The 22,200-nt window shown below is 40.6% G+C and overlaps 2 protein-coding genes across 2 annotated transcripts in view; both read right to left on the bottom strand.

Annotated features, from left to right (window-relative positions):
• Positions 1–7,648, bottom strand: TMEM42 (transmembrane protein 42). The gene is made up of 3 exons (XM_064704843.1): positions 7,535–7,648; positions 2,724–2,870; positions 1–1,920 (listed from the first exon to the last, which is right to left on the bottom strand). The coding sequence occupies exons 1-3, from the start codon at positions 7,646–7,648 to the stop codon at positions 1,780–1,782; spliced, it is 402 nt and encodes a 133-aa protein (XP_064560913.1). The 3' UTR covers positions 1–1,779.
• An 861-nt stretch (positions 7,649–8,509) lies between these two features.
• KIF15 (kinesin family member 15) overlaps positions 8,510–22,200 on the bottom strand; it is a 33,917-nt gene continuing 20,226 nt past the window's right edge. The window contains exons 21-35 of the mRNA XM_064703363.1: positions 21,752–21,902; positions 20,662–20,747; positions 20,205–20,280; positions 19,847–19,933; positions 18,788–18,892; positions 17,816–17,938; positions 16,241–16,387; positions 15,188–15,292; positions 14,851–15,015; positions 14,310–14,416; positions 12,363–12,435; positions 11,717–11,754; positions 9,909–10,074; positions 9,424–9,555; positions 8,510–9,172 (exon numbers count right to left, since the gene is read on the bottom strand). Coding sequence (XP_064559433.1) covers positions 9,092–9,172; positions 9,424–9,555; positions 9,909–10,074; positions 11,717–11,754; positions 12,363–12,435; positions 14,310–14,416; positions 14,851–15,015; positions 15,188–15,292; positions 16,241–16,387; positions 17,816–17,938; positions 18,788–18,892; positions 19,847–19,933; positions 20,205–20,280; positions 20,662–20,747; positions 21,752–21,902 — 1,642 coding nt within the window. The 3' untranslated portion in view covers positions 8,510–9,091. The remainder of the gene's footprint in view (positions 9,173–9,423; positions 9,556–9,908; positions 10,075–11,716; positions 11,755–12,362; positions 12,436–14,309; positions 14,417–14,850; positions 15,016–15,187; positions 15,293–16,240; positions 16,388–17,815; positions 17,939–18,787; positions 18,893–19,846; positions 19,934–20,204; positions 20,281–20,661; positions 20,748–21,751; positions 21,903–22,200) is intronic.

Genomic DNA, 22,200 nt, shown 5'->3' with positions numbered 1-22,200 from the left:
CACGTTACAAAGCTTTCCAAATGGTTTATTAGGAAATGGGACAACAGCCAAATTAACCAGAGTGCCTGGTCCTTCTACTGCTGTTTGCATGAAGGCAGCCATTGGCTTACAGCTGGCTGAGGGTTAATAACAAGGGCAAATAAATCAGGCTTCATTAATTTTCCATTATCTATGAAGAACTAAGGAGACCTGATGTACTTAGAAATGCATGGCTCCTGGCTGTTATGTCTGCAGACCTATGAGGTCCCTGTGTTAGGTCCCAGCTTCCACTGCTGCCACCCAAAGAGCTCCTTAGGTGCAAAGACCCATGGTGGCAGGGAGGGAAGGCACTCAGAGCACTCTGCCCTCTCCCCCACATATGCAGCTCCCCTCTTTGACAGGAAGACTTGAGAGCACACTGAGGAGAGAGGCAAAGGTTTTGCCCCTCCTGGGACATGGCTGCCAGATGTGGTAAGCTAGAAAGGCAGGGAACAGACACAATGGCTCTTGGCTTCTTCTGGGAGACAGCGACTCTTCTGATTCAAAGAAGGCACAAACTCAACTCCAGTGGCATTTCCCTCCACAAGTCTATTTTACACTTGATACAGCACAGATCTGCCAGTCACGACAGACCTGACAGGTTCAGATACAGATGCTCACAGAGATGTGTCCTTAGGTTTTCTGCACATGCCACAACCGTGACTCACCTTCTGTCATTACAAGATGACAGAGACAACCTGGCAAGCCCACAGCAAGCAAGCAATATCACCACCATGATGCACAGATTTATAGGCATGATTATTTGTTAATTCCAACTGAAGAATTTTCAAGGAGGAAAAAAAAAGAAGTGGGCAGGAGAATTAAGCCAATACCTTACAAATGATGATTCATTACACATTCACCAAATTGACACCTGGAGTAATCACTGATGCAAAATTTAGCAGATACTAGTGATCTGGTTGATCACATTACATCAATGGGAATAAGCATCTCATGGCATGAGAAACTCCCTTTTACCAAACATTAAAGCAATTGTCAACTTGAGTGGGGATGAGGGATGTATTGAGCATGGACACTCCACGTGAAGGCAGGTTGCCTGTTGAACTGTCCCAAAATTAGTTTAACCTACACAAAGCAGGAATGGTGATCAAAACCCTATTCTGGGTAAGGGTTTAAAGGGAAGAGCAGCAACCTTACAGTGACTAACATGTCAGGAATGGGTAAATGAAAATTCTAGATGTCAGATACAAATGGCAAGTCCAAGGGTGTATGTGACTGATGGAGGAAGCTGAAGGAATTAATGAAAGCCTCCACAGCCTTACAGGTAGCAGTGGGCATAGAACCATTTCAAGAGCCAGAAAGTCAGGAACAGCAGAGCAGAAGTAACAGCTGCCTTCAGCATCCAATTTGGATCACTCTTCTATTTTGGAATAGGTCCTTTCATGGAAAAATACTGATGCACAAGCACCTTCCACAGCCACCATGTTTACTTTCAGCATTCCCCTAACTGGGAAAGCTCCACAGCCACAGGGTGTGAAGAGGAGGAGTGGCTGATAAGCCTCTGGCCCCGATTTTCACAATACTGACTCAGAGTTGACCAGCTCCCTCTGAGCTGTCACTGCCACCATACCACCACCAGGAAAGATGCTACCAATGTGATTTTGCAAGTCAGCAGACGAGCACTGAACAGGGGCTAGCACCTCGGTGGCTGACGTGTTCAGAGGCTGGTGGGGACTGGGTGTGCTGTCATGAGAGGGGCTGGTGAGGGGCAGCATGGCACTGAGACCCCTGCAGCAGCTATCATTCCTTCTTCTCTGCTGGGACTGGCACCAGCTGGGGTGCAGCCGTGTGCAGCAGCATGAGCCCGCAGACTGTCATGGCGAGGCCGACCCACCACAGAGGTGTCCACGTCTCCCCGAAGAGCAATCTTCCCAGGATAGCCTGAAGGAAAAGAGAGACACAAAGCTTTGCTGGGCCGAGCTGCCCCAAGGCCTCTTGTGCTGCCAGAGCTGTGAGGACTTCTGGGAGAGACAGCCCTGGAAAAGACCTGGTTGAGGAAACTCCTACTGGGATGACCAACAGGAATGGCTGCTGAAGATGATGCTGGAGATTACTAACTCCACCAGCAGCCAGAAAGCACAGCTATACTGGGGTCCCTAAGAAGGATTTAACAGATGCACATGTACTTTGCTGCCTTCCCAGCACTTCTCAGGAGCCAAATTTCCCACTGACTGGGCATTTATTAATACTGTTGATTATTGGACACCACCTGTCTGCCAGCTAGAGCACAGAAACAAGGTGAACTGCTGTCAAGAGCAAAAAGCACGTGGAAAAAACCCGTGGGTCAAAGACTCTCTTGCTGTCACTAGAGGTGCTGCATCTTCAGACCCAGCTAGGGTGACTCTGGCTTGTCACAAGTGAGGTGCTGCAAAGGAAAAGCAAAATGAAGCAAAGCTCCCAGCTCCAGCTCCCACTGGCAATCAGTTCAGTCAACTGTGTTGCTGCTGCAAGGTATGCAGCAGCACCCTTCCTCCTGCACCACCATCCAGGAAAGTTCCACCACCTGTGCTGTGAACAGCTATCAGAGCAGCTGAAGCCTGACACAAGCATTTCCCATCTGCCTGTAACTCTCCCTCTGTGGCCAGAGATGCTGGCTGCACTGGGAGATGAGTTACAACCAGTGTGGGCATTCCCACCTGGCTGTGCTCCTCAGGCTTCAGCATCTGGGGAAGGGGTCTACTTACTGAAAAGATGAAGTTGGAGGCTGTTGTTGTCACAGAGGCAGCAGCTGAGGAGGAGGAGAGTCGCAAGGCTTTTGTGAAGACTGTCCACATCACTGCATTGCACACAAACACCAGGCCAACGCAGCTGAGGCGAAGCAATACTGGCAGCTGCAGGACAAAATGGAAAACTGTGTATTTTCATCCTCCACTTATTCAACTTCAATAATTCATGCACACTTTGGAGCCAAACCTAATGGTGTGGGCTTTTAAAACTGAATTACGGCTGGTATTACACAAAGATGAATATATTAAATCACAGAAGGAAATGGAAACAAGGGAACAGCTCTGGACAGACCGTGAGCCTGCCATGTCCTGCTGCAAGTCCAGCCTCACACTACAACCTGAGAAGTGCTGGGATAATGTGCAGCAGCTGCCATGCCAGAAGCCAACCTGCAGAAAGCTCTCCAGCTCACAAAGGGGTGCCACACACAAGGCCCATAAATGCCCTTCACTTATCTCCTGATGTATGGAAAAGGGTCAAATTCAGTCTGGCAAACACCAGAGATGCAATACATGCTGGCACTGTGTGTGCTCCAGAACCCAGCTGTGAATGTGAGCCAGGACCTGGGTGGTCCCAAAGCACTGGTCCTCATGAGATCCCAGGACCTGGCCTGCCCTAGTGCTGCAGTGAGGGGAGAGCAGGATCTCTGGGAGGAAAGAGCAAGCTGAGTGGCTTCATGCCATGTTTTCCATAAGGAGTAGCTTTTGCCTTGTTTTATTCACTGGAGAGCAGGGAAGTTTACTGACGGGGTCTCTGCTCTAGCATTTAGTAGCAATAAAACCAATTTTGAATTCAAGGGCCTCAAAAGAAAGAATCTCCCTCCTTAGACAACCTGACCAGATGTGTAACTGCCTCAGTCTAAAAAAGGGCACAGCTGCACCTAAAAAGCCAGCACCATTCACAGTGCCCCCCACCCCTTCCCCGTTTAAGCAGTTGAGGCCATCTCCCCAGCCCCTGGGTACCACGTAGTTGATGTGAAGACACCAAGGGAGATCACAGGCAGGCAGCTCACAACTCTCACAGTGACAAGTGAAAGCAAAGCTTTGTCTCTGCCTGTAGCAATCATGGCTTCATAGCCTGCCACCTTTCAGTCCACGGTGGGATCCATCTTGAGGCAGACAGAAATGCAGGTTTGAGGCCACCAACAAGGACAGCTCAGAGGCGGTACCTGCCCTGTGGGAATGGCTGCAGTGTTCTCCTGCCAGGTGCCCAAATCAACTGTGCACCAACTGTGTCCTGCTCCCACTCAGAAGAAGAAATTACTAATTGCAAGAAATGGGGGAGCCCACAGTTTTCTGAAGCAAGTGATATGGCAAAGTTAAGAGGAAAACAACGTGAAGCAAATCCATACTTGATGGCTGGCACAAGCTCTCCGAGGCTAATTCCACTCCAGTGAGGGATGGTGCAGGCGTGTGACCTCATTTGTCCCCAGTTGTGGCAAAGGTCGCCAACTTCTGCGACTAATCAGGGCAACAGTAAAGATTCAGAATGATTCCCTCCAGTGAATCACTTTGTTTTCCCACTGACACCCTGGCAAACTCTGTGTGGATGTTTTGTACTGAGATGTACATGTTCAGCTACTACTGCTCCTCTGAGGAAGAAAACTTGTGCTGTGTTAGGGCTAACCACAGGATGGGGTTTGCCTCCCAGTTTCACTCTCTGCCGGTATGACCTGGCAGTTTGACTTTCCTCAGGGAGTTACGTACATCCACACACCTCTAGTGAGTAAGCAGACTTGGGAGTGGGGATGAGAGGGGAAAACAATTCTCTGTGTTTCACCTAACTCCAGTGTATTTCTGGAGCAGAAAGAGACCATGCTGCTGAGATAAAAAAACAAAAAAAACAAAACAAAACAAAACAAAAAAAAAAAAAACAACAAAAAACAAACAAACCAAAAAAACCCCTAAAGAACTCTTATTACTGCCTTCAACTATTAGCTTGAGGGTGTAGAGGGATGGAGCCCAGGCTCTTCTCCAAGGTCCACTAGGATATGACAAGAGGCAACAAGTGAAGTATGGAACAAAATAAGGAAAAGCAAAGGTGATCAAGCACTGGAACAGAGGTCATGGGCTCCCAGACTTTCCCAGACTTTCTAAGTATTTAAAACATCTGGAGAAGATCATGTGTAAGCAAAGGTTGGACTAGAGACCTCCCGAGATCTGGCCAGACTTGAGCTAGTCTGAGACTACTGGTGGTGAAGCAAAGCTGGCTCCCACCGTCACAGCAACTATGCCACCTTCAAAAGTGACCCAAAATCCATGGCTTCTTCTGATCTCCTAATGCAGAGCCAGGGAAACCAGCTGCAGGTGGCACATGCCCAGAAGGAAGGCTTATCAGAGAAAGGTCAAGTTTCTCTGTGCCCAGGGAGCAGAGTGGTCATTGCAATGGTACGCAGACAGAGAGATAGGAACATCCCCATGTGTTCCCCACAAGGAAGGAGGGAGATAAATTCCTCCCCTGCTACAGACTCAGCTGAGCCACCCCAATGAGTCAAGGATTACTGTTCTGATTGCTTTTCTAAGCAAAGATTAATTTCAGTGTACATTTCAGATAATCCAGAATCACTCCTGAAGTAGCAGAAGTAATTTTAGATGAAGATTGGCAGGGGAGCGGAGAAAGCAAAGAAAAACTTTTGTTCAAGTGCAATGACCCTTCCTGGTCACACTGCTCTCAGGCTGCGCCACCACAACACATCCTTGTGGCCAGGAAATCCATCCCTGTGGTGCTGTGGAGTATCCTGCTACCCTGCAGCATCAGCTCTTAGAAGTGTCAACACACTTTTTGCTGCTGTGTTCCACACTGCACAAGTGATGGCTGCTATCCCACTTATTTTGGGATTTCCGTTGCTCTTCCTCCAACACAAAACCCCTTGAAACTCTGTCACCTCGTGGCTGCTCTGCAGAAATGCCTTTGCCACACGAGTGCACTGAAATACTTTATGCATCTACAGTCCCATGCAATTTAAGCTACTAGGAAGATTATGGCATTTACATAAAACTTGGCTAGTTTTACAGCTAATCTGATTAATTTAACTAATAATTGTCACCTGGAGCAGACCTGAAACCCAAAATAAACAAATCTGCCCATAAAAAAGAAACAGTCACACAAACACAGCATGGCAGAGGTTGAAAAAGGTCTCTGGAGTTCATCTGGACCAACCTCATCACTCCAGCAGATTGCCCAGGTCCATGTCTGGGGAGTACATGAGTGTCTCCAAGGATGGAGACTCTACCACACCCCTGGTCACCCTCACAGTTTCTGGACGTTCAGAGGGAACTGCCCATTTCAGTACATGCCCTTTGCCTCTGGTCTTGTTACTGGGCACCACTGGAACGAGCCTGGCTCCATCCTTTGTGCGCCCTCCCTGTGGGTATTTGTACACATTGAAAAGATCCCCCTGAACCTTCTCTTCTCCAGGAGGAACAGTCCCAGCTCTTTCAGCCTCTCCTCACAAAAAAGATGCTCTGATCCCTCCATCATCTTTATGAGCCTCTGCTGGACTCTCCAGTAGCTCCATCTTTTTTGCAGTAGAGACCTCAGAACTCAACCCAAAACTCCAGATGTGGCCTCACTGGGGCTGAGTAGAAGGGAGGGATAATCCCTCTTGGCCTTCTGTCAACACTTCACATCAACGACATGATACTTTGTCACAGCACACTAAAAAAATAAAAAAGAAGTACCAACCTCCCCCCATCCCTGCCTCCCCAAAAATGGGCAATACTTTTATAAATTTCAACAGAGAAAAATACTCAGAAAAGATGCTGTCAGCATTTTCAGTAATTCCATGCTCTGACATTCTCTCAGTACAAAGCATCATCTGGGTTTTCTTTGACTAGAGTGAAGAGTATCAGGATATTTTTTTTATTTCTCCTTTCTGAGATCTCAGAAGAGATCAACAGGATTGGCAGCTACTGAGTTTTTGCCTTTTTAACTCTCTCTAATGATCACACAGGTCAATTTCTTTTTTAATTTTTTTCCCTTGTGCAAGGCTGGATTTGTTTCAGATCTAGCTTCCCTTGTGGGCTCCCCTTTGTACCTTTGCCATGTGAGTAACAACCTGTGCCTAAATGAATCTCCCGAAAGTGTTTTTAGGATTACATGCGTGCTGCCTTCCTCCCGTCCCCACTCACACACAGCCCGGTGCCCATGTCCCCCTCTGCCGTGGCTGTGCCAGGGTCACTGCCGGAGGCAAGGACACCGCCTCGGAGCTGAACACTCCCACGTAACCTCAAGCACACGGAGCTTTGAGAAACACGACCCAGATAAAGATCACCCCCAATGATGAACACCCAAAGAGAAGCAGAGAGGAAATCAAGGGCTCCACCACTCTGCTCTGCTCAGGGCCGAGCTGAGATAGAATAAATGAGAGAAGGGCGCTGCTATCAGCAAAACAGTGGGCTGAGAACAAGCATTTGATGCTCAGTCATACTAACATCCTGCTTTAAAGTAACACTGACGTGGAAGGGCTGGATTTGAGCTCCCAGAGCTGGGCTTGGTTCGGGGCATTCCCGTACCACGCTCGTTCCCCTCACACCCGCCAGCCCCGCTGCGCGCCCCGCGCTGTTTACGTCGGCACCGCGCCTTACCCTGCCCCAGGCTGAGTCACGACTCCGCCCTCGGAGCCCGCCTGCCTTTCCCGGCAAATCCCGGGCAGCCCCTGGGAGCGCCGCAGGAAGCACCAGCGCGCTCCTTCCCGCTCACCGCCGAGTGCCGCCGGCGGGGCGGCCTCACGGCAGCTCGGGGCACCCAGCACCGCCCGCTCCTTCCTTACCGTGCCGCCGGCCGCCTCCCCGCCCGGGCCCAGCGCTAGCTTCGCCGCGGCGGCCGCCGCAGCCCCCAGGCCCCCCGCGGCCGCCGCCGCTGCCGCCCCGGCCCCCGCCCGCATGGCCCGGCTCAGCCCGGCCCGGCCCCCGCCCGCATGGCCCGGCTCAGCCCGGCCCGGCCCCGCGCAGCGCCAGCGCCGCCCCGCGCGGGCGGGCGGGCCCCAGGCAGGGAAGGGCCCGTGGGCCGCGTTCGCTTGTGCACAAAGGATTTATGGAAACGAACGGGGAAGCACGGGACCGGGGCACAACGCAGCTCCTACTGTGGCCATGTACAACACAGAAAAAGGGCAGAAGCCGCTGCCGACATGACGATAGTCCAGAAACAGGAAAGAAATGCTTGTAAACGTAGAACATGGCAGTCACAAATAAAAACACCCTTGATTAACCCCTCTTGGCCTGTGTGCTCCTCATCCGTGCTAGCTCTCACCTCTACTCACGCCCCAACACGTTTTCCTTAAATGTCAGATTTTATTTCTCCACATCACATCTCAAGTGGAAACAAATCTGCAGCTTAAAATAGGTAAGGTGGTGGAAATTCTTCTTTCCCTCAGCCGAATGATGTAGTAAATCATTAGGTATATTCTACCCTTTACCAGACACATCTTTCCTCTTTATTCCCTTTTGCCCCAGTGCTTGTGGTCAAAAGAGAAAACAGAATGATAGGATTACTGGCAGTAAAAAACCCCTTGTTTGATATTGCTATAGAAATCAACATTTTGTGTTCCACTAATAAACATTTCAGTTATTTGCAATAAATCTTTAAGTGCAATTAAATGAACTTGTGGTGTACTCCTGTGAAATTTTCTGCATATTTTCACATCTTCTTTCCTAACATTTTTCACTTCTTTGATAAGAAAATGGTTGCAAAACCCTCAGAACCCTACAGTGCTAATATAGAGCTCTAAGTTGATACTAACAGAAAACAGGTTTGAAAAGCATTTTATTTTCAAATAAAGAACAGAAACAAAAAATGTATTTATAGTACTATTTACAAGCCTGTTACTAAATTCATATTTATGCTGTATTGAACAAAGTTTGATATGCAAATTATTTTTAAGCAACCCAGGAAAATCATTCTATGTTTAACTAAAGAAACAAACACAAAGAAATGGTCCTTTTTGAATTTTTGGCTCTGATGGAAAATATAGCATTTCAGAAGTAGTAGGAACCTGAATAAAAGTACAAAAGGAGACAAAAATCCAGGTGTGTTCCCAGGGAGAAAGCTTTTCCTTGGTAAGGTACAGAAGTTTCAAGGAAGTATCTACCCAGCATCTATACAAAATCAGGTTTTTAAGTTGAAAAAGATTACGAAAAGGTGTTAAATTTTATTAAAAGCTGCCCACAGAGCTGGAATAACAATATTCCCTTAGAGTTATTTCCAGCAAAAAATCTACAAACTAGAATACTTGATTATTCCAGAACCACAGCAAAAGTCAAATTTGACAACTGACTTTTGCTTATTCTGTACACTTCAAAAATATGGCTCTGCAGTTTTATTTGGGTCCTTACCGCTGATTTTGTCTACAAATGTCACATTTTTTTGATTCTTTCAAAAAAATGTTTTCAACTCGTAGCTTTTCAGTCTCCTGTAAAACAGAGAAAAAACATGGATATATTAAGGAAATTATTCTCAGTTTATTTTGGTATTTTTACACAAGCAGTATCTAGAGTTGTTCAAGTGTTTTATACACTATATACTCGAGGAAGTAAAATGGAGATCAAAGGTATCTCTGTTCCTTTCCAACAGAAGAGCAGAAATTTTAGTCTTTGTTCTCAAAGCTTAGCTATTTGCTATGTCAGGCAGATTACTCCATCTGTAATCTGCTCTGCAACTTACCTCTGTAAGTTTAGCATAATCTTTCTTCAGTTTCACAAGATACTGAATCTTCTGGTTTAGGTTTTGATGACCAAGTAATTTCCCATTCTCCTCAGCAAGCGAGTTAACTTGCTTCCTCAGCAATTTTATTTCCTGTAGTAATAAATACATTGTGTACCTCTTAGCAGTAGCCTCTCCTCCTCTTTTCAGAAGCAATTCTTAGAGCTATTAACATACTAACATTCAAGTTTGTTGTAATGATGCAAGAGTTGGTTCACTCAGGAAATGCATGTTTATCTTATGTCTCCTTAGACACTATGTTACATCCCTCTAAAAGGCAAAAAAGGAGCGCCATTTGATTTGTACAACTAAGTGATTTCTGCATCCAGACTTTCACTAGTGCAGAGAACATCACAAATAAAGCTAAACTGCAAAACAAAATAGCTGTACCTCTGCTAAATAAGATTCTGCTGTGAAGACAACAAAAAAAATTATGGCTATGTAACCTTTTCAATCCTGTCTTTTTCTTCATATGCTTCCTCCAGTTTTGATCTAATTTCTTCTTTCTCATTAAATGCTTTGAGCTCCAATGTCCTTGTTCGTTCCATCTCCAAAGTCATTTCACGACAGCTTTTCTCTTGGATTCTGAGGATATTTTTGGTCTCTTCTAATCTGCCAATGTAAAAGAATCATAAAACATTAAAAACCAACAAAAATGTCATACAACTGAATTCCTAAGTCAGTCTTGGACATGGAGGGAGGCTCCTTTAAAAGCATTATTTTGAGATATTGTATTTCCCTTAGAATTTAGTGCTAAAGAAAGGAAAAAATTCATTCTGCTTCACAGGTCTTGTGTTTGAGACTATCAACTAGGCAGTATTTTGGAGCTGCTCTTCTCTTTGGGAACTGTGCTGTTTGGAATCCTGGATATACAACTCCACTCATGACTGAAAACAGAAGCTTCACCTACAAGAGCACTTTGAATTAATTCACCTAAGGAATGTAAATTTTCCAGCTAAACTCAGCTGCTCTATAGGTTCCCTCTATAAAATGCTTGTTTGTCTGTGGTTTTCCCCCCCTGACAGCCTCATTGCTCAGAAACATCTCTGAGCACTTCAGATGGTCTGAGCCTGCTTGGTTGGCCTGGTAAGAGAATGAGTACCACTTTTGATAGAATTAAAACATTTTCAGCAAATGAGGTCACAGGATATTAAACTGTGCCATCAAACTTAGCAGCCTGCCTGTCTATTGCTTCTATGAACTTGAGTAATTTTACAGATCAATTCAAATATTGCACACATGAAATTTCTGCCACCAGTTTGTTTTACTGAAGTGTGGTGTTTAAGACCTGCCCTGTGAACATTATTCATTTGCTGCATTTGGTAAGACATTTTCTTGATGAGAAAAGAATGTTTTCCCTCTGTCCATTATTTGCCTGTATGACACATTGTAGCACTACTATGAAGTGTGTTTTGGAGATCAGACAGGAATGTAAAATCAGTGCATCAAATAGCAAAATAATCCCTAATTTCCAGACTAGGGTTTCTGGAAAATTGAATGCAAATTACTTTTGAAATTACCATGTGCATAAGAACTACCTTCCTCCTTAAAAGAAGTTACTTACATAGAAAGCATTCCATCAAATGAAAATAACTCTTATGTTAGGAGATTCAGCCACAATATATCCTGAAGCAATACAGATTAGGAAAAGAACAGCAGGACAGACATTTTCAAAGTAATTTTTATCTACTGATTCAGTATTTTCTTTCTTTGCTATTATCCACCCAAGGTACAAAACACTTGAGTTTTGAGGACTACTTGCCTAATAGTGCAAAGACAATTTAGAAAGCCTCTAATAAAAAAAAAAAAATAATCATTTTTCAAGCTGAAACACAGAAATTTAAAGAAATAGCATAAACCCCAAATAATTACATTTTGTTTAAAATTATAAAACATTTTAAATATTAATAAAGAAATGAACAGTATTTCAATTTCATTTGAAAAGGAATGCTATTGCAATTCACTGCATATAAATAACTTTAAACAATTATAAACATCCCTTCCAATTCAAGTTTTTATGGTTCTACCCATTAAAGTATTGACCTGATATAATGCTATGTAGTAATAGGTGCTACTACCACCTACTGATGAGAAAGAGTAAGAACTCAAGGTATCTTGCTTAAGTGCAAATACTTCCAAATTATGTCTTTTGTAATTTCAGATTTTGGACTTCTATTGCTTAAATGTATCTTTTTTTCTGTCATTAATTAGTTTAATACTAACTTCCAGTTCAAAGAACAACACTTAGACTTACTCTGCTTTGATTTTCAGCATTTCTTCCACTGCTTTATTCTGGAAAAGTTCAAAAACATTAGATGCAGTCTTAATGTTGAATACACACACACATATATATGTTTAAAAATATTTGTTATTTAATTGATGCTACATATCTCATTCCAGATCATCCTGCTACCTAGTAGTTCACATCTCTAATACTCACTTTAAGTTCATCTCTTTGCTGTAAGCACTTGTTTCCCATTTCATGCCAGCACAGCTGACCCACAGCAGTGTCTCTGCCCACACACACAGCAGAGCTCTAACAGGGGGTTCTTCTGTCTGGGACATCCATGGAAAACCTCTGTTGTGACATTAACTTCCCTTTGACAGAGGCTTGACATTAGCAAGTGACACAATCTTCACTTTCCAGCTCTGGGGATGAGTCAGATTTAGTGATCTGAATCCGTTTTTGCTAATTGTGAAATCTGACACCCAGTTCACTGGTGTTAGGCCAAGATAGAAATCCTAAGAGATAAGTCCCAGGCTGTGCCTCTTAGAATTCACTAGAAATTGGTGTTCGTTTTGCTGCCATGAAAACAAAAAAATCAAACCAAACCAACAAAAAAATCACATTAATACTTCACAGCAGGTCAACAGCAACTGACATGAGAAGGATAATATACCTTGGCAAGTCTCTCTTCAGCAATCTCTTCCTCCTTCTCTTTAAGGTACTGAATATCAAGATGTTTCTGATCACTATGAAATTCAAGAATGAGAAAAAAAAAAGTTTCTCACAAACAGAGGAAGCCAGTTGTAAAAACATGTTATCCAGATTAAACCAGTAAGTATGTGTGCAGTTATTTTCACACATGTTCATACTCAAAATACTGAACATCATAAAAAAGCTCTGTAATGGTTTAAACTTCTAAATACATTTTCTTTCATCTGAGTAAAAAGAAATTAATGTTTTAATAGAAACAATTACAAATATAATAAATATGCAACTTGTGTTTGTTAGACAGCTGTGCTGGTTTTGGCTGGGGTAGAATGAATCATCTTCACAGCAGCCACTAGGAGGCCGTGTTTTGGATTTGTGCTGAACACAGGGTTGATAACGTAGAGATCTGTTTCTTGTTGCTGAGCAGGGCTTGCACACAGCCAAAGCCTCTCCTGCCTTCCGTACTGCCACACTGGCTGGGAAGTTGGGGCTGTGTGGGAGGCTGGGAGGAGGCACAGCCAGGACAGGAGACCCAAAGTGACCAAAGGGACATTGCAGACCATGTGACATCATTCTCAGTGTATGACAAAGTGGGGGGAAAGGAGGAAGAGGGGATGTTTGGAGTGATGGTGCTTGTCTTCCCAAGTCAGTGTTGTGTGTGATGGGGCCCTGCTCTCCTGGAGATGGCTGAACACCTGCCTGCCCATGGGAAACAGGGAATGAGTCCCTTGGTTTGCTTTGCTTGTATGTGTGTGTGACTTTCACTTTCCCTGGTAAACTGCCTTTATCTCAACCCACAAGTTTTCTGGGTTTTGCTCTCCCAATTCTCTCTCCCTGATCCCAGTGCTGGGGAGTGAGTGAGTGGCTGTGTGGGGCCTGGCTGCTGGCTGGGGCTAGACTACAAGAGCAGCTTTGGGATGGAGGTACATATTTTATTGTTTCACAGTGTTCATGTGTATGGAGACTGCAGACTTCCTACAGGATCACTGCTTAGTGGTCTTGCCAAGTCAAGAAGGTAAAAGCTTCTTGTATTCAAAAGACTTCACTAATTTTTATTTTGGTAGTTTTTAATCAACATGGATGGAAATAAGAAAACACATACAACTAAAGTAACTCACTTGTAGTGTGCCATACAGGAAAAAGTTAATTGGTTAAGAGTTTTATAATTGCATCATATTACAATAAAACTACTGTTTTCATAAACTTAAAATCTTGTGAACAGATCAGGTAGGTTACTGAACAATGATGCTGTTTCTAAGGCTTTCTGCTTAGTTTGCAACAGACATTTGAAATTGTTGAATTGAAATGGAAATCAGAGTCAAACAACAATGGTTACATTGCCATGGAACACTGGATTCTGTGGCTTTGTTTTCAGTTTATGTAGGTTTTCTAGACCAAATTTTTCCACAATAAAAGCATTATTTTTATGTTCCTCACTTATTGGATTCCTGACTTGGGACCTTGGAATATAATTTGGATATGCACTAAGAGTTCCCTGCTCCTTTTAGTTGATAGTAGTTGTGGTTTGAATAGACCAAAGGCTAATTGTATACTGGAGGCTTTAAAATTTTATTTATGTCTATATTGAAAGTTGTGTTGCATTTATTTGGACATTCCTTATCTAATGGATCCATAACTACACAAATGACACGGCAATATATAATACCCAGGAATTACTATGCATATAATGATTTTACATTGTTTCCATTCCCTTTATAAAACTTTATTGCATTTAAGAACTTGTGATTTAAGGGTTATAAAGTTTACAAGCCAGTAAATAATCTTCATAGAAAAGCTTGAGTCAATCTCTAAATAGGCAAACAACATAAGACTGTACTTCAAATAAAACCTGTAAACTTTATCTTAAATATTTCAAGTTAAGAGAGAATTTTTGTGTTTTATTTTACTTTACCTGTTCTTGCTTGGTCTCTGAGCTTCTACAAGGCTCTGTAAGCTCCTGTTGTTCTCCAGCAATGTCTGCATTTCCTGACGCAAGTTCTCCAACTCATTTAATTGTTCCTAAGCAAGTGAATTCCAAAACATTTTATTCGAAGACCAAATTGCAATTCCTATTTTCATTTCTAGCTGAACTTATTTTTGAGTAGAATGGAAGACAAAAAGTATTTCTCAGAAAACAGGCATGGTTCTCTGGCAAATATACCCTTCCACCTATAGTTGTATTAGAAACTTTGAGAATAGTTTCAGCAGCAAAAATGATGTTACCATTTGACAATCATGAACACAAACCAGCACAGTCCTTGGGAAAATGAGATTTACAGACATCCCAAGCAAGTTGTCCCCAATTGTTCCCAGCCTAGGTAAAGGGAAAACCAAAAACTGCCTTCCTGCTTTAATGGACATACTACTAAGCAGAGCTCACTAAAAAAACCTGAACTCTGCAGTCTGTCTCATTTTGACCTTACAAATTGCCAGCAGAGATTAACTCATAGTACCTTGAGCCTTAGAATTTCATCATTTTTTGCTCTTCGTTCTTCATTCAATTCATGCACAAGGTGCTCCAGATTTATTGCAGAGGCCCTTCGATCAGCTATTTCTTGCTCATGAGTTTCCAAAAGCTTGGCCAAATTCACATCAAAATTAGGAGGAGTTTTAGGACACTGGCAAATGAAAAAAACCCAAACTATTACAAACTATTAGTAAAGGACGGTTTTCCCTATGTATTGATTACATGCTTTAATACTTCATTGGAGACATAAATTAATAAATTTCTGGCAGGCAAATCATCAATAATTACAAACTATGTGAAAATGTTTCTCTCAAATGCCATACCTGAGGAAATGTTACTGAAGATGAGTCCACAAAGCAATCTATTTGCTTCATCTTCAGTTCATATTCACTCTTCCTGTTCTCCAGTTCCACTGTTTTTTTGTCTAACTATTAGAAACACAGGAAGAATTAAATTAGCTCATAATACACATAAAACAGGAGACAAAACAGCACTCAGATCTATATTTTGAGGAAATTTAAGTACACTACAAGTTATTTCAGATTAACAAAGACTTCACTTTTTATAACTCTTCTGTATTTAGTCAATCACTGTTAAACTCTCAATAGTTGTATGCAACAAGCATTTTTGAAAGGATCTATACATTTAACTACTTTGTAATTCATCTGAATTTTGTTCTTGTTAGTATTTGATTTTCTTGCCTTGCTAACACAATCTACCTTTCAAAGGGGATGCAAACACAGAAAAAAGCTATTATGAACTTGGTTGGCAAACACTACTGGTCAAAACATGATTTGATACAAAGATTTTAGTGATATAGATTCAGTTTCCCCAAGAGAACATGGTAACTTGACAAAAGAACTTCTCTTCCAAAAAATAACTTACTTGAGTCTTTGCCAACACAAATATATTACTTAGCACTATGAGTTGTGACAACTAGAGCTAGAATTTGTACAAAGGTTTAACGTAGCTATTTAGTCTGCAGCAGTTTCAAACTACTGCATAATTTACAGAGCTCAGCAGTTATCTCTATTGCATAATGATACCATTTGTAGATAAATGTTAAGCAGAGGAAAAAGTTACACTGCTGATAACCTGAGGTTGCCCTGCTCTTACAGGTACTGATAATTTTACTCTGCTATCAGAGTACACATTTTTGTGATCTCTAGACAACAGTTTCAAAACATCAAAAGTTACCTAATCTTGGTTCAGAAGTTACTGAGCTACTACTTTCCTTTTACAAGAAGGAGCATTTCTCTTCACCAAGAGGACTATGTACCAGATGCTTTAAAATGACAAGTGAAACCTTTTTCAGAAGCTGCAACTGACCACAGCTCCCTCTCAATGAGCTAACTGTGAATATTTCTTTGTTTTACCTGTTCCCTGAGTTCCTGGATTACAGCTTCTTTCTTTGCTATGTCTTCCTGTGCACACTGGAGCAATGCATGGTGTTTCTTAGAGGCCTCTGTCAGACTGGTCAGCTGATCAGCAGTATGATGCAATTCTTCATACAGAAGGTCCCTCTGTTTTAAGTTGTTGGATGTGTAAAAAAAGAAATATTAAAGTTATTGCTCTAAGTCAGTTGGTTCAAGATGTTTTGTCATTGGTGCTGAGATTGCTAACAGCTACAAGCATCTCCCTCTTCCTTCCACTTCTTCATCATGAATTGTAGGAAGCATTCATCTATAAATTTATTTTAGCATATTTTGATATCTTTGTCTTGGTTACAGAACAAAAAATGAGAACTTTTCCCCAGTATAGTGACAATTAAGATTCTAGTGGAAGATCTTTGGAATTAGTCACTATTTTAAAATATAAACTGTATTTCAAAAGAAACCAGAAAAGAATGTATAGATTTTAATCACACTGAAGTGATTACAGCTTTTTTTAGTGCACTGATATTCCACAGCTACCTTTACATTTACTCTAGGATCTATACTCCCACCCTATCTGGTGGGGCATCATACCTAAACAAGATGTGTTAACACATAAGGAGAAACCTCATCTAGTATTTTAAATGCAACCTCAGATTAGTTCTTCTTGTCCAGTTAAAAAAGCATTAAGAAATTAGTAACTGAAGTATAAAGTGAAGGAGAAACGCTATAATTTTATCAGGAGCCAGATATATCCAAGGATAACATTGAAACAGGAACTGGCACTAAGTTAAAAAAAGCCAAAAACCCCAAAATGATCCATTTACTGGACAACTCAGCTTTGGTTTTCAGAATGTCACTTTTAGATATGACTATGAACACAATCTGTTTATTTTAAAACAGATTTACATGCTGTTTAATATCCTTTGAGAAACACAGTCTTCCCTGGAAGACTTTATTGGTGCTATCTGATTGGACCAGCAAATCTAATCACAGATGATCTTGTAGAAATTACTTGTAAGGAGCTGCTAGTATTTTGACTGTTTGACAAGTTAAACAACAAAATGGTGACAGCAGTAATAGAAAAGAGTTAAAGAAAAATATAATATTAAAAAGCAAAACCACATCTGAATCAAATGTGTGCCCTAGATCTGCTTCCAGCAGGTGGAGCTTTTAGTTTAAATTATGAGCAAAGAAAAGATATTGCTGAATATAGTTCAGTGGGGGAAGAGACACTGTGGAACATAATATATTCTTCTACCTATTTTAATTTCTCAGCTGCATCATCTAAAGCTGCCATTAAATTCAGCTGATGATTCCTTAGTGGCCTTAACAAAATTAAACCAGGCTCTTAGCATAGGCTTTTATGAAGTAGCTTATAAAATATTTATGTCAAGTAACATGGCAATTTAACAGAATTTGTCAGGTATCTCATGAAAAATTCTTTTACGAACAGCTTAACTAGCTGTAGTTTGAACTAAAATGAGGTTAAGTTTTACATGAGCATTTTAAGCAAAACCACATCCAGTTGGTCTGGTTGAACAAATAATCATAAGACACCAACATTAGTGTTTCTACCTCAATGTTATCAGCTATTTCTCTTCCTTCCAAGGCTTCCTTCAGTTCTTCAATCTTCTTTTCCCGATCTTCTATGATTCCTGTGCTTTCTTCTTTTGCAGCCAGAACAATATTATACTTGTACTAAAAAAAGCATTCAATCAGATTTTAAGTATTTTAGAAAAACATGTTATTAGGTAAAGTTGGCAAACAGAAGCCAAATAAATGTACATCACAAATATTTTGATGAAAATTAAATTTAGAAATGAGTGACAATGACTAAAACCAGAATGATATATTTTACTTGTTAAATTATACAAACTGTTTGTAGAGATTAGTTGTCAGAATGATATAAAAAGATTATTAACATGAATTAGCCACTACAATACATATTACCCACTAAAACCATTATTAAAGAGCTAGCCATATTTAGAAATCTGTCTCATCAACATTTTTCTTCTATAGAACCTTTGGCATTCACAGTTCACACATATTATGTAAAGCATTCTGTTGGTTGCTCTATCTATTTTCGAACCAGACATATTTTAATAAAGCAGAGGCATCATATTTATTCATAGTTATTCAAATACACAGTTTTAGTTCTTTGTACTTGTTTTCAGATGTAGAACATAGTAATACCAGCAACATAAAAATTCACTCCATCAAAAATGAATTTACAATTCAGCTTCAGTTGCTGAGGTCTTAAATTGCCAATTTCTGAGAAAATCTAAATGTGACTGTCAGCTGAGTGGGGTTTACAGTATGTGAATAGGTCCCTTTAGAGACACAGCTTTTTACCCACCACGTGGAGAGGGTTCACTTTTTGAGACAGCCTTAGGCTTAAAATGTTCAGAAGATTTCAACATGTCAAAACAAAGAAGTTTCCTTCCAAAACACTGCAGCAAGTTATACTGTCTGAGACCTGTGATTAGACATGCCATTGCATCCCATTCTAAAGAACGATACCACGTCCTTCAAAATGACAGAACTTACATTTATATCCTCGAGCTCTCTTGTCAGCCCATCTATGGACTCAGTTTTATGATTAATTGAAGACCTCAGCTCCTGGATCTGTCTCATCAAGTCAGTTACAACTTCCTGCAACATAAAAAAATTAATCCTGATAAAATCCATATAAAATCCATATAATGTATAACTGGACTTTTTTGATATATAATTTGTCAATCCGAAACTTTAATCAATCAGGTGAAAATGAGTCCTCAAACTGCACATATAAAAAATAAACAGAAAATTCATTGCTAAATCACTGGCTTTTGTTCTAAGCACTTAAAGAAAGAGCCAAATAACCTGCAGTGTTCATTAGAAGAGAAGATTGGCCTGCTGATTTAGTCTTAGTAATGCTTTACTAATAGGAGAACAGAACTACTATAATTGAAGGGTTGTTTGTAATGGAAAAAGGCACATTCAAGAAACACCACTGCACTGATAATACCAGGTGATTCTGACCTTGTGCATGTCAGATTTTTGGGTTTATGATGGAAAAAGCAATACTTACCATTCCATCATGCCAGGCAGTAAACACACTGTGTGATTTCTTATGGCTGTTTTATAGACAGCACATATGCTTGCAGTAGGGGAACTCAGCTTTCACACTACAACAGTCTTTACATAAAGAAGTGCTTTGATTTTACTTATAATGTGACACACAGTCACATCTTACAACACCTTTCTTACCTTTTCCATCTGCCCATTACAACAGAGCCCTGAGTGGAAGGCTCTGTTAATCATCTGGGGAGTTATGCATTGTTTAGGCATTGAATGTTTTGTCCAGTAGACAGTTTTATCTTCATTTTTTTTTTAACCTTCAGTCAAGTTGTCTTTTCTCTGAATGCAGACCAGTTTCCTACCTCCCTACAAACTCCGTGCTAGGAAAAAGTAGGATTTCTTTTACTTGGCAATTAGCTAAAATAGCCAGGATTGCCTAAAAGCACAAAATTAATAAGCAGCACAGGAAGGCTCTGGTCTTTCATCTCTACTACAGAACATAGTTACCCACAAGAGTGTGTATCAGTAACAGAAATAAGCCCAAACCTTATCTGTATCATTTGTTTTCTTCAAAGAAGCAATAGTCTCTTCAGCAGCAGCGAGCTCCTGTTCCAACATCTTCAGTTTTGCTTCCTAGAGGAAATAATATTTGTGAAAGAATGTCTTCACTACCTTTGTTGTATTTTATACAGCACCAAGTAATGAAAAAAAAAAAAAAGGAAGTAAGTTGTTAAACTTACCTAAAAAATGAACCAGTAGCTTAACAAAACAATATGTAGCCTGAGCACTCTACATTTATTTTGCTGGTAATCAAGCTAACAGTCTGTACACCAATAAAATTGTTCTTAATGCCCAAGGAAAGCCACAAACACACAATTCACACATTCAAAATCTACTGTTGTACCTGCTGCTCACACTGTGTCTCCAATTCTGAAAATGGTTTCTCCACCCGTCCTTTTTCAAGTATTTTCAACAGCTCCCTGGTAAAAATAAAAACATGCTTTGACTATATTTCTCACTAGAAATATAATCAAACTTTAAAAAGAACAAAGTGATATGAGTTTATTTTATTTGCGCTTAATGTTTTTAAGTTCTTCAGTTATCACCTTCTCAGTGCTATACAAAAGTCTAATACTTTAGTTACTAGCCTTACACTGCTACCAGTGGCAGAATTTTATCTTTAACATGAAAAACTGTACAATAAAATTACTTTAAACAAAAATGAATTGCTGTTCTGATTTAGATGAAATAAAAACCCATTTGGAGTAAAATATCTCTAGAAATGGGATCCCCATCTAAATACAACATATAGCACCAATGAGGTCAAATGAAAATATACCCCATTGCTAATTAAAACTTACTTTGAATTGTTTTCTTTGTCTTCTTGTAATTGCAATGTTAGTTTTTCATTATGTTCTTTTTCTGCTTTCAGAAGCTGCAAAAGGTTCTAGAATATCAAAATATATGTTTGCTATAAGAAGTTACAATATAAGGTCTCTAAAGCAATTTAAAAAAAAATAAACATCTAAACAAATCCTTAAGATGACTGAAAAAACCCAACCACCCCAGAAAACCTTAATTGGAAACTGGAAGATCTTTAGTTTGTCCTGAAGATGTTCAAAAGTAAACTCTTATTTATATTAGGTAATCAAATCTTTTCACCTGCCATTAATAATAATTTCATATAGCTATGATGTTCCTCAATATCCAAGGCTGTGAGGGGAAAATTTGGAATTTTCCATTTGTAAATTAATTGGAGGGCATTTTAAAATTCTGTATTTGTTCAAAATACTGAAATATACAGAGTTTAAACCAATAATATTCAATCTGTCAGCATTCTCTTAAACACTAACAAGGAAAATTTATATGAAATTTGCCGAGCAGGCACCACATACCCTGCAGAAACACAGGCAAAATTATTTGCAAAATCCCTTGAGGAACCTTGCTGCTGTTCTGCAGTCACTGCAGTCTGACAAGCTTTCAAGGACAGTATCAACTAAATTGCAGCACAGTGATCCACCACAAGCCATAGATCATTTTAACAAGATCACATCTACTATGAAAATTTTTAAGAATCTGCTTTTAAAGATAGAATAATTAGGCTAGTCTTGGCTAGCCCTGAGATAAAAGGTCATGTCAGCATTTCAATGTCAAGATTCCTTTCCAAAGAAGCATCTTATTCCTTTAGTAATTAACCCATCTCCCTCAACATTTCCAGAGCAATTTCTTCAGCCTAAAAACTTATTATGTATGATGCTACTGGATATTTCTGATAGCCTGTGGTTGCAAAAATCTTGCACTAAGTTTGGAAAAAGAATTTGGGTACATCTTCCAAATGAAATCACAAAGAAACCTATTACTACTGTGGAATGTTATCAGTGATACAATAATAGAAATTAGGCAGTCTGGGTTCTGTATAATCAAGTCCTTTAAAATCCTTGACTGTCTTACACTCAGCTCAGTTTTCATTGCTTCTGCTTCTTGTTTCCCCTCCTCAAGTTGTTGCTTCAGCTGGTCTGTCTCAAACTTGGCCACCTCCTGCAAATTGTCGTAGTCATCCTGCAGGCTTGCCTTTTCTTCAAGAATCTTTTCATGTTCTAGCCTTCATAAAAAAACCCAGACCAAATAAACTAGTAAGGGTTTGTGTCCTTATAAAAATACTCCAATCAACTGTATTTTAAAATATTCAGATAATATACAGAGGGAAAGAATACTCTCCAAGACACAGAATGCACCAATACAATCACAGCATTTAATTTCAGTTCCAGATTTCTGGTCTTACAATGCCTCACTCAAAAAATTACTTCAGCTAAGACATGAGCTGCTATAATACAAAATGTAGTGAAGTTTTCCAGGAATAAAGAACAAACCCAAAACATAAAACCAAAGCACAACAAAAC

The sequence above is a fragment of the Zonotrichia leucophrys genome, chromosome 2 (assembly GCF_028769735.1).
Source record: "Zonotrichia leucophrys gambelii isolate GWCS_2022_RI chromosome 2, RI_Zleu_2.0, whole genome shotgun sequence".
Taxonomy (NCBI): domain Eukaryota; kingdom Metazoa; phylum Chordata; class Aves; order Passeriformes; family Passerellidae; genus Zonotrichia; species Zonotrichia leucophrys.
The sequence above is the reverse complement of the archived record's forward strand: the minus strand, read 5'-3'. Positions and strand labels throughout refer to the sequence as shown.